At 28.2% G+C, this 23,893-nt stretch overlaps 5 protein-coding genes across 5 annotated transcripts in view; 3 read left to right on the forward strand and 2 right to left on the reverse strand.

Annotated features, from left to right (window-relative positions):
* Window positions 1-5,414, forward strand: part of LOC105626619 — a 10,623-nt gene extending 5,209 nt beyond the window's left edge. The window contains exons 5-6 of the mRNA XM_012207912.1: window positions 653-754; window positions 5,167-5,414. Of these exons, the coding sequence (XP_012063302.1) occupies window positions 653-754; window positions 5,167-5,414 (350 nt within the window). The remainder of the gene's footprint in view (window positions 1-652; window positions 755-5,166) is intronic.
* A 154-nt stretch (window positions 5,415-5,568) lies between these two features.
* LOC105626406 (cleavage and polyadenylation specificity factor subunit 1) lies at window positions 5,569-12,904 on the forward strand. Its single transcript, XM_012207706.1, has 21 exons — window positions 5,569-5,737; window positions 5,828-6,042; window positions 6,429-6,739; window positions 6,817-7,067; window positions 7,167-7,348; window positions 7,501-7,785; window positions 7,861-8,034; window positions 8,651-8,782; window positions 8,864-9,013; window positions 9,319-9,480; window positions 9,562-9,797; window positions 10,009-10,219; window positions 10,293-10,459; window positions 10,674-10,920; window positions 10,986-11,171; window positions 11,303-11,551; window positions 11,629-11,781; window positions 11,862-12,038; window positions 12,123-12,396; window positions 12,488-12,617; window positions 12,718-12,904. The coding sequence occupies exons 1-21, from the start codon at window positions 5,569-5,571 to the stop codon at window positions 12,902-12,904; spliced, it is 4,248 nt and encodes a 1,415-aa protein (XP_012063096.1).
* Window positions 12,905-13,377: 473 nt separating this feature from the next.
* On the forward strand, window positions 13,378-14,700 carry LOC105626620 (EF-hand calcium-binding domain-containing protein 2-like). The gene is made up of 5 exons (XM_012207913.1): window positions 13,378-13,453; window positions 13,794-13,910; window positions 14,002-14,122; window positions 14,230-14,440; window positions 14,572-14,700. The coding sequence occupies exons 1-5, from the start codon at window positions 13,378-13,380 to the stop codon at window positions 14,698-14,700; spliced, it is 654 nt and encodes a 217-aa protein (XP_012063303.1).
* Window positions 14,701-14,774: 74 nt separating this feature from the next.
* LOC105626407 (delta(3,5)-Delta(2,4)-dienoyl-CoA isomerase, mitochondrial) lies at window positions 14,775-16,801 on the reverse strand. The gene is made up of 7 exons (XM_012207707.1): window positions 16,756-16,801; window positions 16,254-16,401; window positions 16,081-16,169; window positions 15,862-15,989; window positions 15,415-15,695; window positions 15,171-15,297; window positions 14,775-15,049 (listed from the first exon to the last, which is right to left on the reverse strand). The coding sequence occupies exons 1-7, from the start codon at window positions 16,799-16,801 to the stop codon at window positions 14,951-14,953; spliced, it is 918 nt and encodes a 305-aa protein (XP_012063097.1). The 3' UTR covers window positions 14,775-14,950.
* A 4,897-nt stretch (window positions 16,802-21,698) lies between these two features.
* On the reverse strand, window positions 21,699-22,809 carry LOC105626408 (THAP domain-containing protein 6-like). Its single transcript, XM_012207708.1, has 3 exons — window positions 22,747-22,809; window positions 22,464-22,660; window positions 21,699-22,244 (listed from the first exon to the last, which is right to left on the reverse strand). Exons 2-3 carry the CDS (start codon window positions 22,617-22,619, stop codon window positions 21,840-21,842), a joined length of 561 nt encoding a protein of 186 aa, XP_012063098.1. The 5' UTR covers window positions 22,620-22,660; window positions 22,747-22,809; the 3' UTR covers window positions 21,699-21,839.
* Between the last annotated feature and the right edge of the window lie 1,084 nt (window positions 22,810-23,893).

Here is a 23,893-nt window from a genome sequence, read left to right on the forward strand (position 1 = left end):
CAAGTTAACGTTATTATTTGTAATTATAAGATAGAGGAACATATACTGTGAATTCAAAGAAATGAGAATAAGAATATTAAGAAAATCTTTTTTTGTTTTTAGAGCTAGATACTAACAGTGTGGAAGGATGAGTGCGGATAAGGAATTTATAACCTCGTCCCCTTCTTAATTATATAAATACTGAAGTGTAATAAATTCTAATAAAATAATTATAGATCTAATATAAAAGAGTTAGTTAAAATAATAAGTATAATTAAAAAGATTAATAAGAAAAAAGTAAGAAAAATTATGTCTAACGATAGCAATTGCCGCTTATAAACAACGTGTCTAGCGACAGCGGACGCGCATCTCGCTGCGCGAGGCGGATACTACATCCTGTCGCTTGCATTTGACGATGGGCTGGACCGAATTTGACTTTTTTCATAAGTTAATAACTATGGCGTTGTACCAATTGTAAAATGGTAGAAGATTTTTCTTTTCAGTTTAGTCCATTCTGCTCCTGTGCGAAAGACTTATCACTAATTTTCAAACAACTCTGTATACATTTTATTTAGTTTAATTTTTTTATTATTTTACAATATTTTATAATAATATTTATTATAGTTTATTATTAATAATAATATATTAATACTTATATTAATTTTTTCAATAGCTTCGTGTCTATCCGTTTGTACTATTTTGGATGTGATACCACCTGAACTAAAGGAAGAATTCGAAGATGAATTTCGACGTGAATACAAAATTAAATTATACGGTAATAAAAATTGTGATATAAAAAATTCACATTTAGAGAAATTATTGATAGTTTACGCACAAAAAGATGTGTAATAATTATATAACAGCATATTATATTTTATATCACATTTATAAGTATTTGTCATTTATAAAAATTAACTCTTCAGCATCACTTTGTGCCTTTTAGGACACTAGGCGGTATTTATTTTCACATATATATATAGATATATAGAAATCTGAACAGAATTTAGAGAAAATATGATACTGTTTCCTCAAAATTCTTTTCAGATTTCTATGTAAAAATAAATAAAATGCCGCCTAGTTTTTATTATAATAAAAATTTATTGTTGAAAGTTTCACAAGTGTACATGAATTTTTTTAATATTTTATAAAATTTTTATAATTTTATAAAAATATTTTTTAAAATATGGTCCCGAACCATAAAAAATATACTCTGTTTCTCTTAACGGTCCAGAGAGTAAACTATGATCGAAAATTTTGATGTGATGCTGAAGGGTTAAATATGTAAAAAATCAGGGTTGACAAGTAACGTGTTATTTATAACATTGTTATCATTACAAGTTACTTTTTTCAGTGACGAATGGTCACGAAGTGTAACGACATTATATTCTTTTCTGAGTAACGTTCATAGTAACGCAGTTACATTTTTGAGATAATGATATATTTCTAGTTATTTTCATTGTTACTTTATTTCTAACTACGTAAAAATTTCGTCGTAACTATAGTCCTAGAAAACACGAGATGAAATATTAACGATCTGATTGATTGTCTAAATTATGATTTCTTTTTTTCATTGTACTCATTTCTTTCATTGTACTGTAGTTTACACGTATAGACTAAGATATAATCTCAGATATAATCTTTACAGTATATTTAATTTCTTAAAAGAAATTTTTTCTGTATAACATCTCATAAATTAAATATATGTATATAATATAGATATAATAATATAGATTACAAACAATATTATTTTTTTATTATGATATAATTTTACCCTTCACGATAAGTCATTCATATCTTGATTTATATATGTTTTTTTTCTTCAAAATACTGTACCTGGTTAAATAATTTTTCCTATCCTTTCTTTTTAAATATACAATTTTATTAATGTTTTTTAAAACTGTTAGAATATGTATAAGAATTTATTCATAATTTTTGTATATTTGCAAAAATTGGATTGAAAATGGAAATTAACCAACATAAACGATCTCTATAGAAAGAGAAACATAGAATATGTTAAACAAGGAAAGATTCAGTATCAATTTCACGACGCGAAAATGCTAGTATTCATAATCGATTCTTGCATTATATAATATGAAGCGTTCATTTCAAAATGCAAGCTTCGGATTGGCTGTCGCAACAATCTTGCGATCGGCTTGTAACTAATGTAGAACTGGCTAAAGAGAAATAGGAGGGGATGTTTGGTTCTAAGCAAGTGGATGAAAGTGAAGTATATAAAGTTTGTTTACGTCGCACGCTTCAACATGCTCAACACGTTACAATATGTTCGCGTTACCGATACCGCGGAACCAATATGGCAACTATTGTAGATGTTCGCGTTAGAGCATACTCCATGGATCAATTAATACTCGTATTCATAATCAGGCCTTATATTTAAGGCTTCCTTAAATTTATTTTTAGATACTCTACGAATTATTTCATTGGCTGTTGAGCATTTAAAGATAAATTTAAGGAAGATAAATACAAGATAAATACAAGATATGAATACGGGCATAAGAGCATCATTTGCTTCACCATAGAAGGTGAGGCATGTTACGCACGCATGATTGAAAATGTATTGTATCGAAAAAAGTATTTCAGATTCATTTTATATAAAAATGCATTTAATAAACGCGTTTTTGATATAAATATAAAAATATAATAATATAATATTAATATTAATAAAATAATATAATAATAACAATATAATAATAATATTAATAAAATAAAATAATAAAATAAAATAAAAAAATAAATAAATGAAATAAATAAATAAGTAAAATTTAAAAAATTAAAAAAATAAAATAAAATATAAAATTAATATATATAAAATAAGATATAATATTAATATAATAAAATATAATAAAATATAATAAAATATAATAAAATATAATATAAAAATACAGTATATAATTTTTATATTTTATATTTATTAAAAACACATTTCTTTTATATAAAACCGCTTTTTAAATAATCGAGGTAACATAAAACACCCGAAATGAAACGAGGCACATCCGCCCGATCCGTTCAAGTGGTCTCATCGATTGGATTAACCGATATGCGCACTTGTTCTAAATCAATTCGTACTGAACATTGAACATTGGAGCACATGAATATAACTGGGCCAACCGCTATCTTATATGTGATCCAAGTGCTCTCTGGATTAATTTGGAGCATATGACGCGACAAACTTATATACTAACATAAAAAGTGAACGCTTAAGATGGCTGTCATGATATACATCTGTCCGCGGATTTAGCTACTCCCACTATTATATTCTCACTATATATTCTCTCCTGTTTCTCTTTATTCTTTGAGTATACATTAGTATGCATACGATAAAGTATAATCTCCAAAATAAAATTCTCCAATATAAAATTCTCATTATTACTGATAATACTAATCGAAAGATTGTTCCATAATTTCGAGCTGGATATCGATTATGTAAAGTTTCCCTTAAGAATGAATACACAAAAAGTGAACAAATTCACGTGAATGTAATGAATAAGCAATTAAGTAACTTTTGGCTGTTATAAAATATAAAATAGTTCACGGAAAATTTTTCGGCAAGCAATGAAATATCTAAAATGTGAAATTCTAGCTATTTTTTTTAATAAATTGATATAAACTAGCTTGTCTTTCGATCTTTTGGTCTGTTCCTATATTAGACTGCACTAGAACTCTCTCGCTTTCGACAAATATCAAACATATTTGAATATCTATTTGAAATATATATTTGAAATGGATATTGCGTGGTTTCTCACCGTAAATGATAAATATGATTTCCTATCAAAATACGTATATACGTACATACATACTTGTACATATATCCGTGAATACTTGTTAAATTTTCGTAAATTTAAGAGAAACGATGTAAAGCTCACTTCGAGCTCACTTTCTCGTAACTTTCTTACATCTGATTTCATTTTCTCATAATTTTTTTACATAATCACTAAGTCTGATATCGTTTGAAACTTTTCACGTGAGATTGATATGAAAAGTGAAAAAATGAAAATTTCGTGAAAATTTATACAATCGATACCCTGAAGTTGTTACATGCCCAGCAATGCACTATGATATTCTTTACAATATTTATTAATAATGAATTATTTTGTTGCTCAAGATCTTTTTCTTGTCAAAATTGTTGTACAAACGTCAAAAAAGTGGATGCTTAAGAGATGGCTGCATGACGTACATCCGTCCGCAGATTTAGCTATCCCCACTATTGACCTAGTTTCCACCGAGGAAAGTTTAATTCGGATAAAGGGATCGATTCTGTATCTTGAAATGAGATGAAAATTATAAAAATTAGCAAACTTATTAGAATACTGATTATTTCATTGGTCAACACCTAGTAAATTTACTCGCTTTTGTAATTTTCATCTTAGGTTTGTTCGCGTCGCACTCACTCTAATGAGGGTATTGGAGTAAGTAAGAGCTATGATAGGAGCATATTGGAGCATACAACGCGAACAAATCTTTTGTTTAAAGATATAAAATCGACTCGAAAATTTTCTCCATTAATTTCAATGGTAAAATTTTTACTTTTCACTTTTTATCTTAGGGATAAAGTTTCATGATTGATACCCAGGTAGCTTATGTAAAGTCTCCCCTAGGAATGAATACACAAAAAGTGACCAAATTCACGTGAATGTAATGAATAAACGATTAAGTAACTTTTGGCTGTTATAAAATGTGAAATAGTTTACAGGAAATTTTTCGGCAAGTAACGAAATGCTTAAAATGTAAAATTCTAGTTATTTTTAGTAAATGGATATAGAGAGAGAAATCTCTTAACTTTATCTATTATAGATAACTTTATCTATTATAATATAACTTTATTTATTATAACTATTATAATTATTATAACTTTATCTATTATAGATAATCTTTAATATTATCTTTCTTACTTATTTATTACTGTTTATTATTTCTCGAATGCCGTATTTAGGTTGTAAGATTACGTAGGGCTCAGTGAGTAGTGGAGCGTTTTAAGTTGCTCCATCGCTAAACAGTAATAAATAAGTAAGAAAATGATATTAAAGATCTATAATAGATAAAGTTATTCTACGTTACGAATTATAATAAATAAACATATTAATAATATTAATCCCATATACATATTAATTAATATTGGTCCGGATTAAACTCTCAGTGGAAACTAAGCCATTGAGACGTATTCTTCCGTAGTCCTTTTCCATCGTGTGATTTCATCCTTATGGCTTCTGCACACTGGGCACGGAAACGCTTGCCGCGCAGCAAAATGTGATGCGGTAGCCAATAAGCTTACAACTCCTAATATGTTCATTGGTTACCGCGTCTCATTTTATCAGCAAGCGTTTCTGCGTGCAGAGCTATTCCAGGGTGCAGAGCTATTAGCGGCTCGTAAAATTGCACCTTTATTGCACCAGTTCAGACAGGACAGAAATAAAGAATAGATTTTTAAACTATTACCTAACCTTTCTTGAAGTTCACGACAACGCGTTATGTTACATCGTGTATACTGATTTTCACGATTTTCACTGATAATCTATGAAATAAACATTTTTATAAAATAAATCGGTGACAATTTGCATCGTTTGACGCCTAGTCATGTATTCTATATGTAAAAATACTCATCCTGCAACTGGAGTCGAGCACGCGATCACATGCCACTTTTTCAATCGCAACGAGAAATGTCTCGTTGTTGCCGGCGCGAATGTTATACGAGTGTTTCGTCTGATTCCTGATGTGGACATGACAAGAAGGGAAAAATATACAGGTACTTTTTTATTTTAATTTCCTCTTAAAACACTACTGATATGAATATATATAAAATAGAAAAATATATACATATATTCTCTTCTTGTAGAAACACGCCCTCCTAAAATGAAACTGGAGTGCTTGACACAATATACTTTACACGGAAACATCATGTCTATGCAGGCTGTTCATCTCATTGGATCACAAAGAGATTCTTTGCTGCTCAGCTTTCGTGATGCAAAGCTATCTGTTGTTGAATATGATCAGGATATTCATGATCTAAGAACTGTGTCATTGCATTACTTTGAAGAGGAAGAAATAAAGGTTCCAATTTTTATGGGAAAGAGCAATAAGAACTTTTAATTTTATTCTAAAAATCAAGCTTTACTTTTAAAGCTATCATTCATATTTAGAAGTTTTTTCTGTTCTTCAAAAAATAATATAATATCATAAACATTAAATTAAATATCTCAAAATATCATAATATTTTATCCTAGTCACATTGAAATTAAATTTATTTTTTGGATACTTTGTTTTAAACATATTTTCCAATTAAAATTTTTAGTGTCATATGTGTGATGATAATTTTAGGAATTGAATCAGAATCTTTTGTTTGATAAGTTCTAACATTGAGCTGTATCAATCACTTCAAATTTTATTCTTAATATTGCAAATATCTCAAACTTTCAAGTTATATTTTATTTTATTAGGATGGATGGACAAATCATCATCATATACCAATAGTAAGAGTGGATCCCGAGGGAAGATGTGCAGTAATGCTAATATTTGGTAGAAAATTAGTTGTACTACCTTTTCGTAAGGATCCTAGCCTTGATGATGGTGATTTACTTGATAGTACAAAATTAACATCTACCAATAAGACTCCGATATTATCCTCATACATGATAGTATTGAAAACACTGGAAGAAAAGATGGATAATGTGATAGACTTACAATTCCTACATGGATATTATGAACCTACATTATTAATTTTATACGAGCCAGTAAGAACATTTTCAGGGTAAGGATACATTTTTATAAAATAAATAAGAGAGATTATATGTCCATCAATCTCATGGATTATTTTGATTTATACAGTCGTATTGCGGTAAGACAAGATACTTGTGCAATGGTTGCCATATCTTTGAATATACAGCAAAGGGTTCATCCTATTATTTGGTCTGTCTCGAATTTGCCATTTGATTGTTATCAAGCTGTACCTGTAAAAAAACCTCTAGGTGGTACTCTGATAATGGCCGTTAATTCGCTTATTTATTTGAATCAAAGTATACCACCTTATGGAGTATCACTTAACAGTTTAGCAGACTCAAGTACAAATTTTCCATTGAGTAAGTGGAATTTTTAGTATTTCTGGTATTCTTAATATATATTAATATGATTTATTCATGTATTAATTAAATACATTCTTGTTACTTTTATTTTTGCAGAGCCACAGGAAGGAGTAAAGATGAGTTTAGAAGGATCACAGGTAGCATTTATATCTGCAGATCGTTTAGTTATTTCTTTGAAAAGTGGCGAACTCTACGTTTTGTCCCTCTTTGCCGATAGTATGCGATCTGTACGTGGATTTCACTTTGATAAGGCTGCTGCTAGTGTATTAACATCATGTGTAAGTATTTATACTTAATTTTTTAATTGCTGTATATATACATACACACATTCGTACGTGCGTGCGTGCGTGTATGTGAAATATTTATTTTTTTAACAATATGTATGCTTATGCTATGTACTTGTTATATTTTATTACTTGTTACATTTTAGGTATGTATGTGTGAAGATAATTATCTTTTCCTTGGTTCTCGACTTGGTAATTCGTTACTTTTACGATTTACGGAGAAGGAGCCGGAAACTTTGAAAAATTTGAATGACAGTGAGATTACCATTGAAGAAAATGAGAGCGAAGAAACTCCAGCCAAGAAAACGAAACAAGACTTTCTTGGTGATTGGATGGCATCAGATGTATTAGATATCAAAGATCCAGAAGAGCTAGAAGTATATGGCAGTGAAACTCATACATCCATTCAAATCACTTCATATATTTTTGAGGTATCAGCACGTTTCATATTAATTTTAATAATAGTTTATCTATTCTGTGCTTTTTATAATTAATTTTTTACTCAGGTATGTGACAGCTTATTGAATATTGGACCGTGTGGAAATATTTCAATGGGAGAACCAGCCTTCCTGTCGGAAGAATTTCTACAAAATCAAGATCCTGATGTAGAACTTGTGACGACATCTGGCTATGGAAAGAATGGTGCACTTTGTGTATTACAACGTTCTATACGCCCTCAGGTAAATGATATGAGATTTTTATCTCGGATGCTCATAACTCTGTGTAAAGATATACAGTGTCGAAATTATATAATAGATGTGTGTACACACACACACACACACACACACACACACACACACACATACACACACACACACACCTGCGCATTTTCTAATAACATTTATGTATCCGCATAACAAACTAACCAGATTCCTTATATTTATGTATTATGTATATGTATCTGGAGACACAGTAAGAGCGTCATGACGCGAAACACTGCCATACTTTACGCGAGCCGATGAGTCGCGGTACATCTTGTACACAATTTATATTTTAAATTTTAATAATTGATGATTTTAATATATTGCCGATAAAATTAAATTTATATCATACATTCTTTTAAATTTATTGAATATTTATTTAGTAAATATAGCTAATAATGTTACTTTAACCAGAATAAAAATATTTATTAATTAATACAATAGAATTTATACTTATGTATATTTTTAAGAAAGGACAATTAATAGTAGATCAGAGAAAGAATTTAAAATTATCTATTATTAAAATTGAACTTGCGAATTACGTCACGTTAATAAAAGTATAATTATATTTTGATAATCTTTTTAATAAAAATAGGTTGTGACAACATTTCAATTGCCTGGCTGTGAAGATATGTGGACTGTCATTGGCATCTTAAATAATGATGAAATCAGAACAGAAGAAGGATCTCATGCTTTCTTGATATTAAGTCAAGAAGATTCAACTATGGTATAATACTTTCAACATATTTATATATCCTCTATAAATTATAATTAAGCCTTAATTTATAATACAATTTATTCAATTTAGGTTCTGCAAACTGGTCAAGAGATTAATGAGGTAGATCAGAGTGGATTCAGTACACAAGGGAGTACAGTATTTGCTGGTAATCTTGGTGCTAATCGGTACATTGTACAAGTTACTCAAATGGGAGTGCGTCTTTTACAAGGCATCGAACAAGTATATACATTGATCCTTATTATTATTATTATTATGAACAAATTATATCTAGTAATAAAATATTCAATATCTATCATTATCACTAATCATAGACTAATAATAGTTTACGCAATATATTTATTGAATATGAATGTGAATATTTCATATGTCTCATTCAATGTAAATTTTTTAAACGTGGAAGTAAAGTAAATGACATATTCATATTAATTTTGTGTGCATTTCTTCATTAATTTAATCGCTAAATATATGATAACATTTGTATTTTCATAATACTTATATTTTCTTTTTGATTTTATTAATTACAGATTCAACATATGCCCATAGATCTTGGATGTCCAATTGTACATGCAAGTTGTGCTGATCCATATGTAGCATTATTGTCGGAAGATGGACAAGTGATGTTATTGACACTGAGAGAAGTAAGAGGTACAGCAAGATTGCATGCTCAGACTGCCAATCTATTATTTGTAAGTTTCTTAATTTTATAATTAATATTACATAAATGTTATGAAATATTCTTAATATTTGTATAATATGTATATGTTTAGCGTCCTCAGATAGAAGCATTATGCGCTTATAGAGATGTAAGCGGGATTTTTACAACGCAATTATTTGAGAACGCAGATGATGAACATACTGAAGAAGAATACAATGTAGAGGAACCCTCTGTACTTAGCAATATCGACAATGAAGACGATTTATTGTATGGCGATGCTCCAGCATTTCAAATGCCTGCACCATCATATCTAAAAGCATCGGATGGTACTACTAAAAAACCACCTTGGTAAAATTCCTATTTAACCACTCGTTATACAATGCATTTCTAAAATGATGAATTTGATCAAACTTTATTAACTTTTTTTTTTATTAAATTAGAATATTACAAAAAATCTAATAATTTTTAAGCACATTTTACACCTCTGATATTAAAGAATCATGTATTAATACATTTTTATAATATGGATATTTTTATAATATGGATTTTCATATAATAGGTGGCAAAGGCATTTGCAAGAAATTAAATCTACATACTGGCTACTTGTATATAGAGACAGCGGAACGCTGGAAATTTATTCTTTACCTGATTTACGATTATCTTACCTTATTCGTAATTTTGGTTATGGCCAGTATGTATTACACGACAGTATGGAATCTACAACTTTACAATCAAATCCAATCAATGAGATCCCTCATCCTGATATGCAGGTAATTTATCTATAAATGTGTTTTTGTAGAAATCCTAAAAAACTTGTGTTCTTAATAATATCTATTTTTATAGGTCCGTGAAATTCTGATGGTTGCTCTAGGACATCATGGAAATCGGCCGATGCTCTTGGTACGTCTCGATTCAGATTTGCAAATCTATCAAGCTTATAGATATCCAAAAGGATATCTAAAATTGAGATTTAAGAAATTGGACCATGGAATTATCCCAGGACGTTTAAGGTTTGATTAACTCTAATATAATATATGATATACTACATTTTCTAATATATAAAATAATATAATTTTAATATTTTAATATTTAGAAAGAGAATATATATAATTATACTATATACATTAGTTAATGTATTAAAATAACAATTATTTGCATCAAAATAAAGCATATAATGAAGCTTCTTTACTTAAATTATTGCTTTTAATTGAATTTCCTTTGCAGTCCAAGACCCAAAGAAGAAGATGTTCCAAGGAACAGGAACATCACTCGCATCTGTGTCATGCGTTACTTCAGCAACATTGCCGGATATAATGGAGTATTTATCTGCAGCGATTATCCACATTGGATATTTTTGACCGGACGCGGTGAATTACGCACACATCCAATGGGCATTGACGGTCCTGTTACATCTTTTGCGCCTTTTAATAATATTAATTGCCCTCAAGGTTTTCTGTATTTTAATAGAAAGGTACGGTATATTTTATAATAAGACATTAGAAGGAAATAAGATGACACACAGATGTTATTTTCTAGGAAGAGTTAAGGATATGTGTTTTACCAACTCATTTGTCATACGATGCTCCATGGCCAGTTAGGAAAGTCCCTTTGCGATGTACTCCTCATTTTGTTACATATCATCTTGAAAGCAAGACTTATTGTGTTATAACAAGCACAGCTGAACCTCTGAAAAGTTACTACAGATTTAACGGCGAAGACAAAGTACTGACAAAATTATGTTCTTTATTTCAATTTTCCAGAATATTTATCAATATCTATTCATCAATATCTATTTAAATATCAGAGGCGATATTAAAAATTAATATTAATAAATACGTTTTTTTATTAATTAGGAATTTACAGAAGAAGAGCGTCTAGAAAGATTTCTTTATCCGTCTCAAGAACAATTTTCTATTGTACTATTTTCTCCAGTTTCATGGGAAACTATTCCTAATACGAAAATCGAGTTGGACCAATGGGAACATGTCACTTGCTTAAAGAATGTATCTTTGGCTTATGAAGGAACGAGATCTGGTTTGAAAGGTTACATAGTATTAGGAACAAATTATAATTACGGCGAGGATATCACAAGTAGAGGACGAGTAAGTTATATATTTATATTGAAAATATCTTTAAGCTTTATCCATTTTTAATGTGAACTTATTTTTTAAATTTTCAGATACTTATATTCGATATAATTGAAGTAGTACCTGAGCCTGGCCAGCCATTAACCAAAAATAGATTTAAACAGATTTATGCAAAGGAACAAAAAGGACCAATAACTGCTATAACACAAGTATCAGGATTTTTAGTGTCAGCTGTTGGACAAAAAGTATTATATTCCTATTAAATTTATTTGTATAAGAATTATATCTATTGTAAATAGCATTTGAAAAAATTGTTTTGTTACAGATTTATATTTGGCAATTAAAAGATAATGATCTTGTTGGGGTTGCTTTTATCGATACTCAAATCTACATTCATCAAATGCTTAGTATAAAAAGTCTAATTTTGATAGCTGATGTCTATAAATCCATTAGTTTATTGAGATTTCAGGAAGAATATAGAACACTTTCTCTTGTCAGTAGAGTGAGTATTATTTATTAATTTTTAATTTATATGCATTATATATTTTGAAAAATTTTGCATTTAAAATAATTTATTCTATTACAGGATTTTAGACCTGCGGAAGTATATACAATAGAGTATTTAATTGATAATTCAAATTTAGGTTTTATCGTAGCTGATGGAGAGAGCAATTTAGCATTATTTATGTATCAACCGGAGTCCAGAGAAAGTCTGGGAGGTCAAAAATTAATTAGAAAGGCGGATTTTCATTTAGGACAAAAAATAAACACTTTCTTTCGTATTAAATGTCGAGTTACTGATCCGGCAAATGATAAAAAACAATTTTCTGGCGCTGATAAAAGACATGTTACTATGTACGGTAAGTCCAAATATATATATTTTAAAAATAGCGATAATAGAATATTTTTAATATTTAAATATTTTTATGCGAATCTCTTTTTACATTTTAGCATCTTTAGATGGTAGCCTTGGTTATATTCTGCCAGTTCCAGAAAAAACATATCGGAGATTACTTATGTTACAAAATGTATTGGTTACACATATCTGTCATATTGCAGGCTTAAATCCGAAAGCTTATCGGCAAGTTTTAATTATAATTATATATAAATATATTTGCTAATTATTTCACTTGCTAATTTAATTAATAATTGAGAATATTATTATCTTTTCTTTTATTTAGCACGTATAAAAGTTATGTACGAAATCAAGGAAACCCAGCAAGAGGTATTATTGATGGTGATTTAGTTTGGCGTTACCTTTTTTTACCCAACAATGAGAAAGCAGATTTAGCAAAGAAAATTGGTACGCGAGTTCAAGAGATTATCGAAGATATTATCGAAATCGATCGACAAACGGCTCACTTTTAATTGCAATTGTATTATATTTATGTAGCCAATCTATTGTTTTTATATTTTATATTTTTACATTAAATAGCATAAGATATCTTTTAACCATGACTATATTTCAATATATACTACCAGTACTAAAAATCTATAGTATAGCGTAACGTGAACTATAGATTTTAGTATCGTATATTGAAATGCGGCCTCTAAAATATGTATGTACATCCTGAAATTATCACAACATATCCTGCAATTGTTTAATTCCTGTATCATGTATTATTGATTGCATCTAAATTATTACAATTTAATATCAAATAATAATATACGCATAATTTATTAAATAATACAGGTACAATTTATCTAATTTTATTATATTTTATACAAATATGAATGAATATTCATGATTTTTTGCCATATAGGCTGTAACAAATTTATTTATGCAAAATTAAGTAAGCAATAGAAATATTATTTGCATTACTGAGGACATATCTTTCCAAATGATTCGACCCTCTATATCGCCCAGAAAGAGTATCGTCGAAAGACGGTTAACTGTACGAAGAGAAACTCAAAAATGTACGTACTAGTCAAAGATTTTGTAATTAATATGTACAAATGTAAAATAAAAATTTCTCAATTTTTTAAAACAAATATATGACTCATGTGGAGATAATTATGTGAAAAAGCTCTATTATAGACTAAGATTTCCCAGAGATTATAGTTTCATATTATTTATTGATCAAACAATTCTTGAAAGCTAATCATATTGAGTTCCTTAAAGTTGTTCTCTACTTTCTATTTCTTTTTAAAAAATTTCGAAATTAGATTTTCTAAAATAACAGTAAGTATATCTCAATATTAATTTTTGTATCAATTTAATAATTAATATTTAATAATTTTTATATTATATACTTAGTGGTTATCGAACCATCATTATTAGAAAAAAGACTTTATGAAGCATTTGATGTGTTTGATAATGCTAGGATTGGAGAAGTAAATGTTAGAGATTTGGGAACTATAATTAGAGCATTAGGTAATGTTCACGATATAAAAATTCTAATAATTTTATACTTTTCTTTTGTAAAATACGTATAATTCAAATTCTTTTATTATTTATTTAACAGGATGTGTTATCACAGAAGCTGAGTTACAAGAAATTCAAGTAGAAGTTGAAGATGTCGAGAATAATTGTGTGCCAATAAACAGATTTATAGAATACATGAGCAAGGCAATCAGTGAACGCAAGTACAGTTAATAAATAACATTTTTTTCAAAATGAGTATAACCAATGAGTAAAAACAAATATATGATCGAAAAATGGATAACATAATTTATACTTGTTCGGTATCTAGGTTCAAACCAGCAGAACCAGAAGAATTATTGAAAGCATTCCAATTATTAGATCCTGAAAATCATGGATATATCATGAAAGAAGATTTAGAGAAATCAATTATGGAAATTGGAGAGCCATTTACAAAAGAAGAAGTGGCCGATATGATGGCCGTAGCTTGCGACGCAGAAACTGGAAAAATTAATTATGAACATTACATCAATTTGCTAATCGTGTGTAAAAATATAGATTTATTTCTAATATTGCTAAGGTTCCTTTCGACAGGAGTATACACTTTTTCTGAAAGATTTGTCGTATTATTGAATCTAACATTTGATCTTCATCCAAAATATACAAATTATAGGTAAAAATTCCCAAAGACATTAATGTATATAATATTGTTGATGAAATGGAAGCGAAATTGGCAGAGGAGCTTGCTCTAAAGAGCAAATGGGAAAGCATTTTATTTCAACAAGATACTGACCTGACATAAAAATATATGTATTATTTTAGGAAGTAATTTTTATAAAAGAGGGATATCAGTATAAAAAATGTTAAAATCTGTGATTAGAAAAATTACATAAAGTTATTCTATATTTTGTAATATAAATACATTTTCAAAAAATACATATATCATTTTTATACCTAACATTAATATAACATTAATATAACATTGATATAAATAATATCGATGTGACATACATTGGAAGTATCAAGAACATTAAGTTCAAGAATGAAACAATTTATAACTTTGAAAATATTGGAGGATCACCTTTAACAGCCTGTGCCATAGCTGCATTCAAAAAATCTTCACTCTGAAGCATTGCTTTATTATGCATCGCCTATTGAAACAAATTCCAAAATGTTATTAAAACAACTTTTCAAGTATAAGAAAATATCTCATATATTTATAGCAAACAAATAAATTTTTTATTGCATTTCAGGTGGAATAAAAGCACTTACAATGTGATCTAATCCTTCTTGGACAGAATGGTCTCTAGAATATACCAAACTCATTTTTGAACCTTGCACTGCAACTGGACTCTTGCTTGCAATATCTTCAGCAACTTCTATTGATTTATTCAATAAGCTGAATAGAGAATATAAATAATGTCATTAAAATTCACATCGCTCTATTTGAATAATCATTACAAATTTATATTTCTTGTATTTAACTTCTTATTTATTAATATATTTATTATTTTACCTCTCCTCGTTATCTAACATGCGACTTATGAATCCACTTTCTAGTGCTTCAGCAGCTGGATACTTTCGTGCTGTATAGACAAGCTCTCTTACCAAGCTGTCAGATCCCATAATTTTTGGAAATCTTTGAAGTGTACCTACATCAGCTGCCATGCCTATATCAAGTTCCTTTATTTGAAAATATGCATTAGAAGAAGCATAACGTATATCAGCTGCAGATATCATGTCCATGCCAGCACCAATACAAGCACCATGTATAACAGCTATCACAGGTTTTGAACACTATTAAAATTATCCTGTGTCATTACTCTGATCATACAAGTTAAAGAGATATAATGAAACATTCTCTGAGTGAAAAAAAAACTAGAATATATATTATAAAATACACTAATTATACTTAATATATGTTTATGAATTACATTAATTATCTTTATAAATAACAAATTACCTTTTCTATAGCAGTAAATGAATCTTGATAATCCTTAATTTTAGACTCTATTAATTTAGATCTGCGTGCAATATCCTCCTGTTCTGCTAAGCTTTGACCCATGTCCATCATTCCTTGCAAGTCAATTCCTGCAACATCAGATTGTCATATTATTAAATAAACTTTTTTTCAGGATTTAGATGAATATGTAATACTCCTTATAGTTATTTTATGATTTACCCGCACAAAATGTCTTGCCAGCAGCTGACAGAATAACTACTCTACAATCTGGATTTATTGATAATCCCTCAAAACATTCCTTAAATTCTCTAAATGAAAATAATTCATGAGAATATAAGAGAATATTTTTTTACAGTTTAATTATATGACAAGAGTGATAAGAGATCACCTACTTCCACATAGTTGAATTCATTGCATTTAGTTTCTCTGGCCTGTTCAACTTGACCATGTAAACAAATGGTTTTGGAATAGTTACTACTAATGTTTTATATGTCGGTGACATCTCCATAGAATATCTCAGTGCAGAAGCAGCTTGTAAATCTGCAAGATATCAGTAATAAAGACAAAATTATCACATAATAGCTAGATTTCTGTAACTAAAATTTATATAATAGAGAAAAATTCGTTTTCTTTAAAAACTGTTTAATTTAAAAAAACAACAAAAAAGAAGAATTTGATCATATAATTCATTAAAGATACATATATTATTGAAGGCTTTTAAAACAATATGTTAAATAGTTTTGAAAAAAACTATTACCTAAGCAGAAATATGAATGACATTAAAATGATCACTAAATGTGATTTTTCAAATATTTATGATTCATTTTAATTTTATTATTGTTGTGACTTGGTCTAATTAAGAAAGGATATTAATTATGTAACTATGTAACTTACATTTTCCTAATGATCCCAAACTATTCTTGATGATATTTATTGCCATGTCCCAAATGTTCGACAGAAATAAAATACAATAAAGTATGAAGCTAAAATAAAGTCTAAAAAGTACAAAGTACAAAGTGCAAATGTACTTCTACACATGCAGTGACACACTAATCAATTACATGTCCGAATGTTTTGATAAAAAGTGAGAAGATTGTGTTGCTTGAACTTTTTGCCCTCAGCATCTTCGCTTTCTCTCTTTTTAATGTTCAAATATACATCTATCTTATTTTAAGTTCAAACATTTTGGGGGATTTCAAGCAGCACGAACAGACCAAGGCTGGATTCGGGGAAACGCTAGAGACCTTTTCATACGCAGCACGCTGCGGCAGCAAAAATGTCATGTGATGCCAATTTTTCATAATTGCTTCCGCTGCATTTGCTGTGCATGAAAAGAAATGACAACAGCATATGTATCAAAATTTAACTTCAAATATGTGTTTTTTATTTGCTCAGCTCGAAAATTAATACGAAAAACTTAAAAAGGTAAAAACTTGTGTTTATATGGCAACTATTAAGGAATCAGAAACTTTAAGATTGAAGATTAAAAGATTAAAATTTGACCAATCAGAACAAAAAGAGACAAAATTTCTTTGTTCTCATTGGTGAAATTTCATCTTTAATCTTTAATCTCAATCTTCAATGCATAGTCTGATTCCGATCTTAGTGCGATTACAATTTGGACAACTATCAGTTCAAGTAATTATTTAGAATTTAGAATATCCCCATCACTTCAAATCTTAATAAAAAATGTACTCATTACATGTACATATTATAAATATATTCAATTTTCACATTTTTTGCAGTCTTTCTCGGTTTCGAGTTCTTTGCTGCTTATTGTTCGGTTGAACTTCAATGATGCGGCAAAATGTATTTTATGTTGGAAGTCATCTCATGTAAAATTTCGAACACATCACGGGTATCTCAGTGTATCATCTTATCCTTGTTTAACATTTATGTACTAATTAGTAAGAGGCTTCGCATAATAAAAAGAACAGGGAACAGAGAACAGAGAATAAGAATTTTAACCTATCGGAAATGTATTTTGTGAGATACACAGTTTCTGATAGATTGAAATTCTTATTCTCTATTCCCTGTTCCTTTTATTGTGCAGAGCCCCTAACTTTCTATTAAATTATTTTAATTTCAGTAATGTATTCAAAGAATGATATACTAAATTGATATAATATGCATTAAAATGATTAATCACAATCATGTATTGTGGAAAACATAGTTTCTGATAGATTGAAATTCTTATTCTCTGTTCCTTTTATTGTGCGGAGCCTCTTATACATATCTCAAATCAACGAATTTTCTGAATTTCTCTTCAAGAATAAGGATATATCACAAATTTTTTTTTTATCATTTCTAAAATTAATTCATTTAAATGAATATATAAAATAGTTCAACATCTTAATATTCAGACCATAGTGGCGTTTCGTATTTAAAGTAATGTATTTAACATAAACAGTCTTATTTTCAATCTTATTAAATGATATAGATAAATATATTGCAGTCAAGAAATGGAGATATTTCTTATTCATTGGCAAAAAATTGAGCCGGGCGTTTTATATTATTCTTATTCATTGACAGAATGATTACTCTTTAAACATTTTTTCAAACTTAAAGATGAAGCGTTTATGGCTCAGGAATTTAAGACATTAAAGGTTTAGAATTTAGAAGTTTTTGGTTCAATTTTCTGCCAATGAATAAGAAATATTCCCATGAAAGAAATATATCTCCATTTTTTGACTGTCATATATTTATGTATATCATTTATTCAGTTGTTACCGAAACTCCGAAAATTCAATTTGTCTCATATCTCAGCAAAAAAAATAATATCGAAATATAATATTAAAACAATATGGGTTTGAAGATAAGAATTAGTACTTTCATATAAAATTAGTACTAAGCTAGGTATAATGTGGCAGAAACTTGAATGTATTTAAAAAAAGCGTTTTTTGCAACTTTAGAATGCAGAATATCTCGAAATCCTGATTTAACGTGAAAAACTATTTAGAAAATTGCTACTCCGATTTTTTTTTCTTTTTAGATCCTTCATTTCGCAAGCTTTGTAACCGATATTTATAGTATAAAACATTAGCAACATTTAACTGAAGAAAAGTTTGAAGATAAAAGCGTATCAATTAATGAAGTCTAAAATTATTTTATTATTTATAAATTTTTTGTTCACTGAGGATGGTTCTGTGAGAACCAAAACGTTTGGAGTATTTTATATTGTGAAATTAAAAATTTAATTGCACTGTCATCGCGTGCTAAGCTTATTGTCTTTTCACAGACACTCATTATTTCAAATGAAAGATTAATTATAAACGTCAATTATAAACATGAAAAATATAAATGTAAGTCATTAATCAAGAAAAGTATAAGATATTTATTTAACATAAATTTAAAAAATGTATATATTAGATAACATTTATCATACATTGTCACATCTATAATAAGAAAAAAAAAATGATAATTCAATCACATAAAATGGCCATCAGTAATAACATAAATTTAACATATAAATAAAAATGATATTATAAAATAACTATAATACCTACAAAATAAATTTTGCTTTAATCTCAAAAATAACTTTATCTCCAACTTAGTATTTTTGTACATAATTTTTCTGTTTGAACCTATCAGCTAATATTCCTGTTCCCCTCGTCTTACTTCCAAAAGCTGATGATATTCTTGTTCATATTTTTTGTAGCACTCACAGTTATTAATAATTGTTTTATACGCATTGACATAAATCAAGATATTAATTTGTCCCTAATATAATGATAAATGCTTAAAGGAGGATGTTTCAAAGCAGTATGAAGATATTAAACTGTCATTCAGGGACTTGTCTAAAAGAAATAATTTGGACTTGATTTTCCATATAATTCTTTCTGCCTCTTCAAGAATATCAAACACCATTAATTCTTATTTGAGCTCCAGGAGTATAATTTGAAATAGCTATAAAGGCAAATAAAAAGAATGTAAATGTCAAATCGGAATTATCTTGCAATTTTAGGTAATAAAAAATCTTTACGTTGATGAAATTCCTCAATTTGAAAACAACATATCCACATATTTTATAAAGTATTTGTTGTATAGTCTTTGACATAGGCAATCATTTAATTTAGGGAAATCGTAAGTGTTTCTACAGTTTGTTCTTTTTCTTCTTTTTTTATTTAATTAGAAGTGCATTTAAAAGAGAAGGTTTCATATGTATAACTAGAGGTAGGTATTGCGTGATTTCCTGCTATATATCTTAGGATATGATCATGTGATGCTACAAATGCTTTAAAGCGTTTTTTAGTCAATTTGTAAAATTCTTTTTTTTATTGGTCCATCAAACGTTTCAAAGCATTTGTAGCGAGATTGACCACGGCCTTAGTCTGTATTTAAACTGAAGAACTGTTGGCTTGGGGCATGCTCTATGTATGTTTCAAAAACCACTTTTCAATCTTTTATCTTGACTTGCTCTTCCGGAAAAAAGAAATTTTCTCGTTTAAAAGACGGTCTTGTAGCTGAATCATTGATTTTGGTATCACTAGAGAGAAAAATATTACATGGGTTTGAGATGATTTCTATGAACCACATCCAACTTTCGTATTTTTGAAAATATGACATACTAGTTTTAGAAGAACTATTATATCATTATATTATATTATATTATTATATTTTTGAAAATTTAAAGCATAACGAAGATTTCTCTTGATTATTACATCAAACCCTAATCAATCTGATAAACTAGGCTGTTGTTTCCATTTGTGGAAGTTCATCACTTTTTTGGATTAGAAATGTTAATGCAGATGCAGTGAAATAATAATTTATAACTCTAGTTGAATTTGTAACTTTTGTTGTTGACCAAAATTGTTTGGTCTTAATACTGTTTTGCTTAATTTAGGCACAAATTTGATCTCCATACAATTTTGAGATTGATATAAATCTAATTTATGGATTATAATGAACAAGTCATATTCAATGTGATCTACATCAACAACATTACTAGGTAAATTGTAGAGTTCTATATCTTGTGTAAGTAAATTGATTTTCCATAACTATTTCTTTCAAATTTTTAAAAACATGAACAGGATCTAAAATCAACTGCAGCATGATCTCTAAATCACAAGGATGTTTTTGTACATCATATCTGTCTTGGTAGTTTTAAATCCTAATTTTGTGAGTAATCCTCTATTTCCCATATCACAAATCAAAACAATTACTTCCAAATCTATACGATGGCATTTTTGGAGTATTTTTAAAATAACCTTTTTAATTGCATTATTTACTGAATAAGATGGAATAAAGATAAGAATAAGATGTGATGGAATAAAGATAAGAATAAGATGTGATAAGCTACTGCTTTCAATGAAAACTAAGCCCAAACATTTGAAAGAGTAAAGCTTTACATACTAATTTATTTGTATTGCCAGGCAATGTCACATTTCCAATATATGCCCTTATACTTGTACAATATTAAAATCGATTTACTTTTTAATTGCCATTTCATCATATACTAGTCCACAGATGATTTTCCATGTAGGTGGAATATGAGGAACGATTAACTCCAGATATTTAAAAACATCTTTAAATATTCCAGGTTCAAATTTAATCTGCTGTATGTATTTTTCAGAGTTCTTAATGAAGGAAATAGAGCAACAAGTTTAATTATATGATTATAACCATGTGATCCACATGCAAATTTAATCCTTTTTTTGATTGTTTCATCTGATTACTTGGAACTTCTTATGATATCATTTACAATTGCTCGTTGTTAATCTTTATTCAAAATTATATTGATTATTTCAGTATATTTTTTTCAATATTTTTTCTTAAGTCTACTTTCTTAACTCTACTTTTTAAGGTATTTTTTCTTTTTTCATTTTTTTTGCCATTTTTAATTTTTCTTTTAGTATTCTTCTTTTCTTTTCATATTCTTCTGGACTAGATAAACTCTCCGTCAATATTTGATTTTCAGTACATTCTGATGATATATGTATGTCTAGATTAGAATTTGATCTGTAATTTTCCTCTTCAGATTATTGATATGTCTCCAATGTATTTATATTAATGGGTTTTTTCATTATAATACAATGTGTAGTATGAACATACTTCTTACGTGACTCAATAGATTTTCTTTTTTTTGAAAGAGAAAAATAATTATGTTCTTGCAATTCATCAATTACATATTGTTCTCTATTGCATCTCTTTTTTTCTTGCTTCTGAGAATTTTCTGTAGCAACATATGAATGATCACTCCTTAATTCTGCTTTTTTGTGAGAAAGAAATTCAATTGATTCATTATATTGCTGTTCTGGTTGAATTTCTGCAAGGGATTTTCTTTTTATATGTTGTTGACATTTGCAAAACAAACTTGGTATAGCACCTTTCCTTATAAGTTTTTTGCTACCAACGCGAAATAATTCTGATGAATGAAAATGGACCTAAAAAATAAGAGACACACATTAGAGAAAAATATATGTCTCATCAACTATCATTAATGTAACATTAATATAATTTTTCACGCAATTATGTAACCGTTACATAGATTCGTATTATATTGAATTTAATATATTGATATTGAGTGAGAAATTATAACATTGATATTTTTGTTGGTGTTTATGAAAGTTATAAAACATTTGTATGCACATTTCAGTACTAACCTCACACAATACAGCTGATTTTGAAGGTTTCCAATCAGGAATTCCGGCAGCATCAATCCATTTTTGTTTCAATTTAGGATCTTGGGCAAACATTGTGCAGCAATATCCATCTTTATTAGAATTCGTGCATCTTGGAGCACTGCATGTGGTAGGCATTTTATAATATGCACAAAATGTGAACAATCCTGTTCGAATATCTAAAAAATCGTTTTATTTCATGTATATATGTACTTACAATAGAAGAAGGTATATATTTTCAAGATTAATAATATATGTCACTTACAAAGATTTTATCAGTCAATTGTAAAATTGAAGAGAAAACTTGCAATCAGAAGCATAGTGCAAGATGTAAAAAGCAAGATGTAGCATTCCTAATGTTGCGCACTCGTTCAATTTCTGAGCCAATCAACGCGTGACCCATTTTGCAAGCAATATAACATCCATTGCATACATCTGGTTAAAACTAGGATAGTTGTGCAGAAAAAATTGTGTGTTCTGGTTTTGTTTATCTTTCAAAAATCATAAATCTTGTTTACTATTTACTTTATTTATTTATTAAAATTATCTCCTGTCATGGTTTATAATTACGTAAATTTATTTGTTTATTTATTTATTCCATTTTTCCTGCCTTATTTGGGTTATGTAGGTTTAATTGTCATTAATGATTTTATTTATTAAATTTCTATTCCTCCTTTCTAGCTGTTACATTTAATATTTTATAAACATACCTTAAATTGTTTATTTATTAGAGAGTAAATATTTTTAGATTAACTTTTCTGTCATTCACATTTAATAATAATTAATATTATGTAATTACGATGTATATAATTCTAACAACAATCTAGCAAACGAGAATGGATTAAAATGAATTGAAATTTTTTCTATTCGAATGCGTATTTTATATAGCGAATACTTTTTTTTGGGATTTAATTGAATTCAATTGAATTCAATTAGATACAATTGGATGCAATTGGATTGAAAAACTGTATTTCCTACTCAAATTTTGAATTAAACAGTATTCACAATTGCACAGAAAAAGCTAATATTATTTTTAGATTAAAAGGCAAAGAGATATATATATGCTCTATGCAATTTCTATAAATGAATAAAAATGCATTCAGAATTGAGAAGCATTCATTTTAACATTCGTGAATCAATATTTCTGAATCTATGAAAATCTGAATCTATTTCAATTCATTTCAATCCATTCTGTTTGCTGGGAAGTCAAAAGTTTCGTGAATTATGTAATTACGAAATAAATTACATATTTCGTTTAATAATTATTGTATTTTATGAAAATATTTACTGCCGTCTATAATTATAAAAAAAAATGAAATTCATCTGCAATAATATTACATTTATTTCTGCATTTTATTTAAAGTTTTTATATTTCTTAAATTTTAAATATATTTAAAATGTATTTAAAATTT

The sequence above is a fragment of the Atta cephalotes genome, assembly GCF_000143395.1.
Source record: "Atta cephalotes unplaced genomic scaffold scaffold00005, whole genome shotgun sequence".
Lineage (NCBI taxonomy): Eukaryota > Metazoa > Arthropoda > Insecta > Hymenoptera > Formicidae > Atta > Atta cephalotes.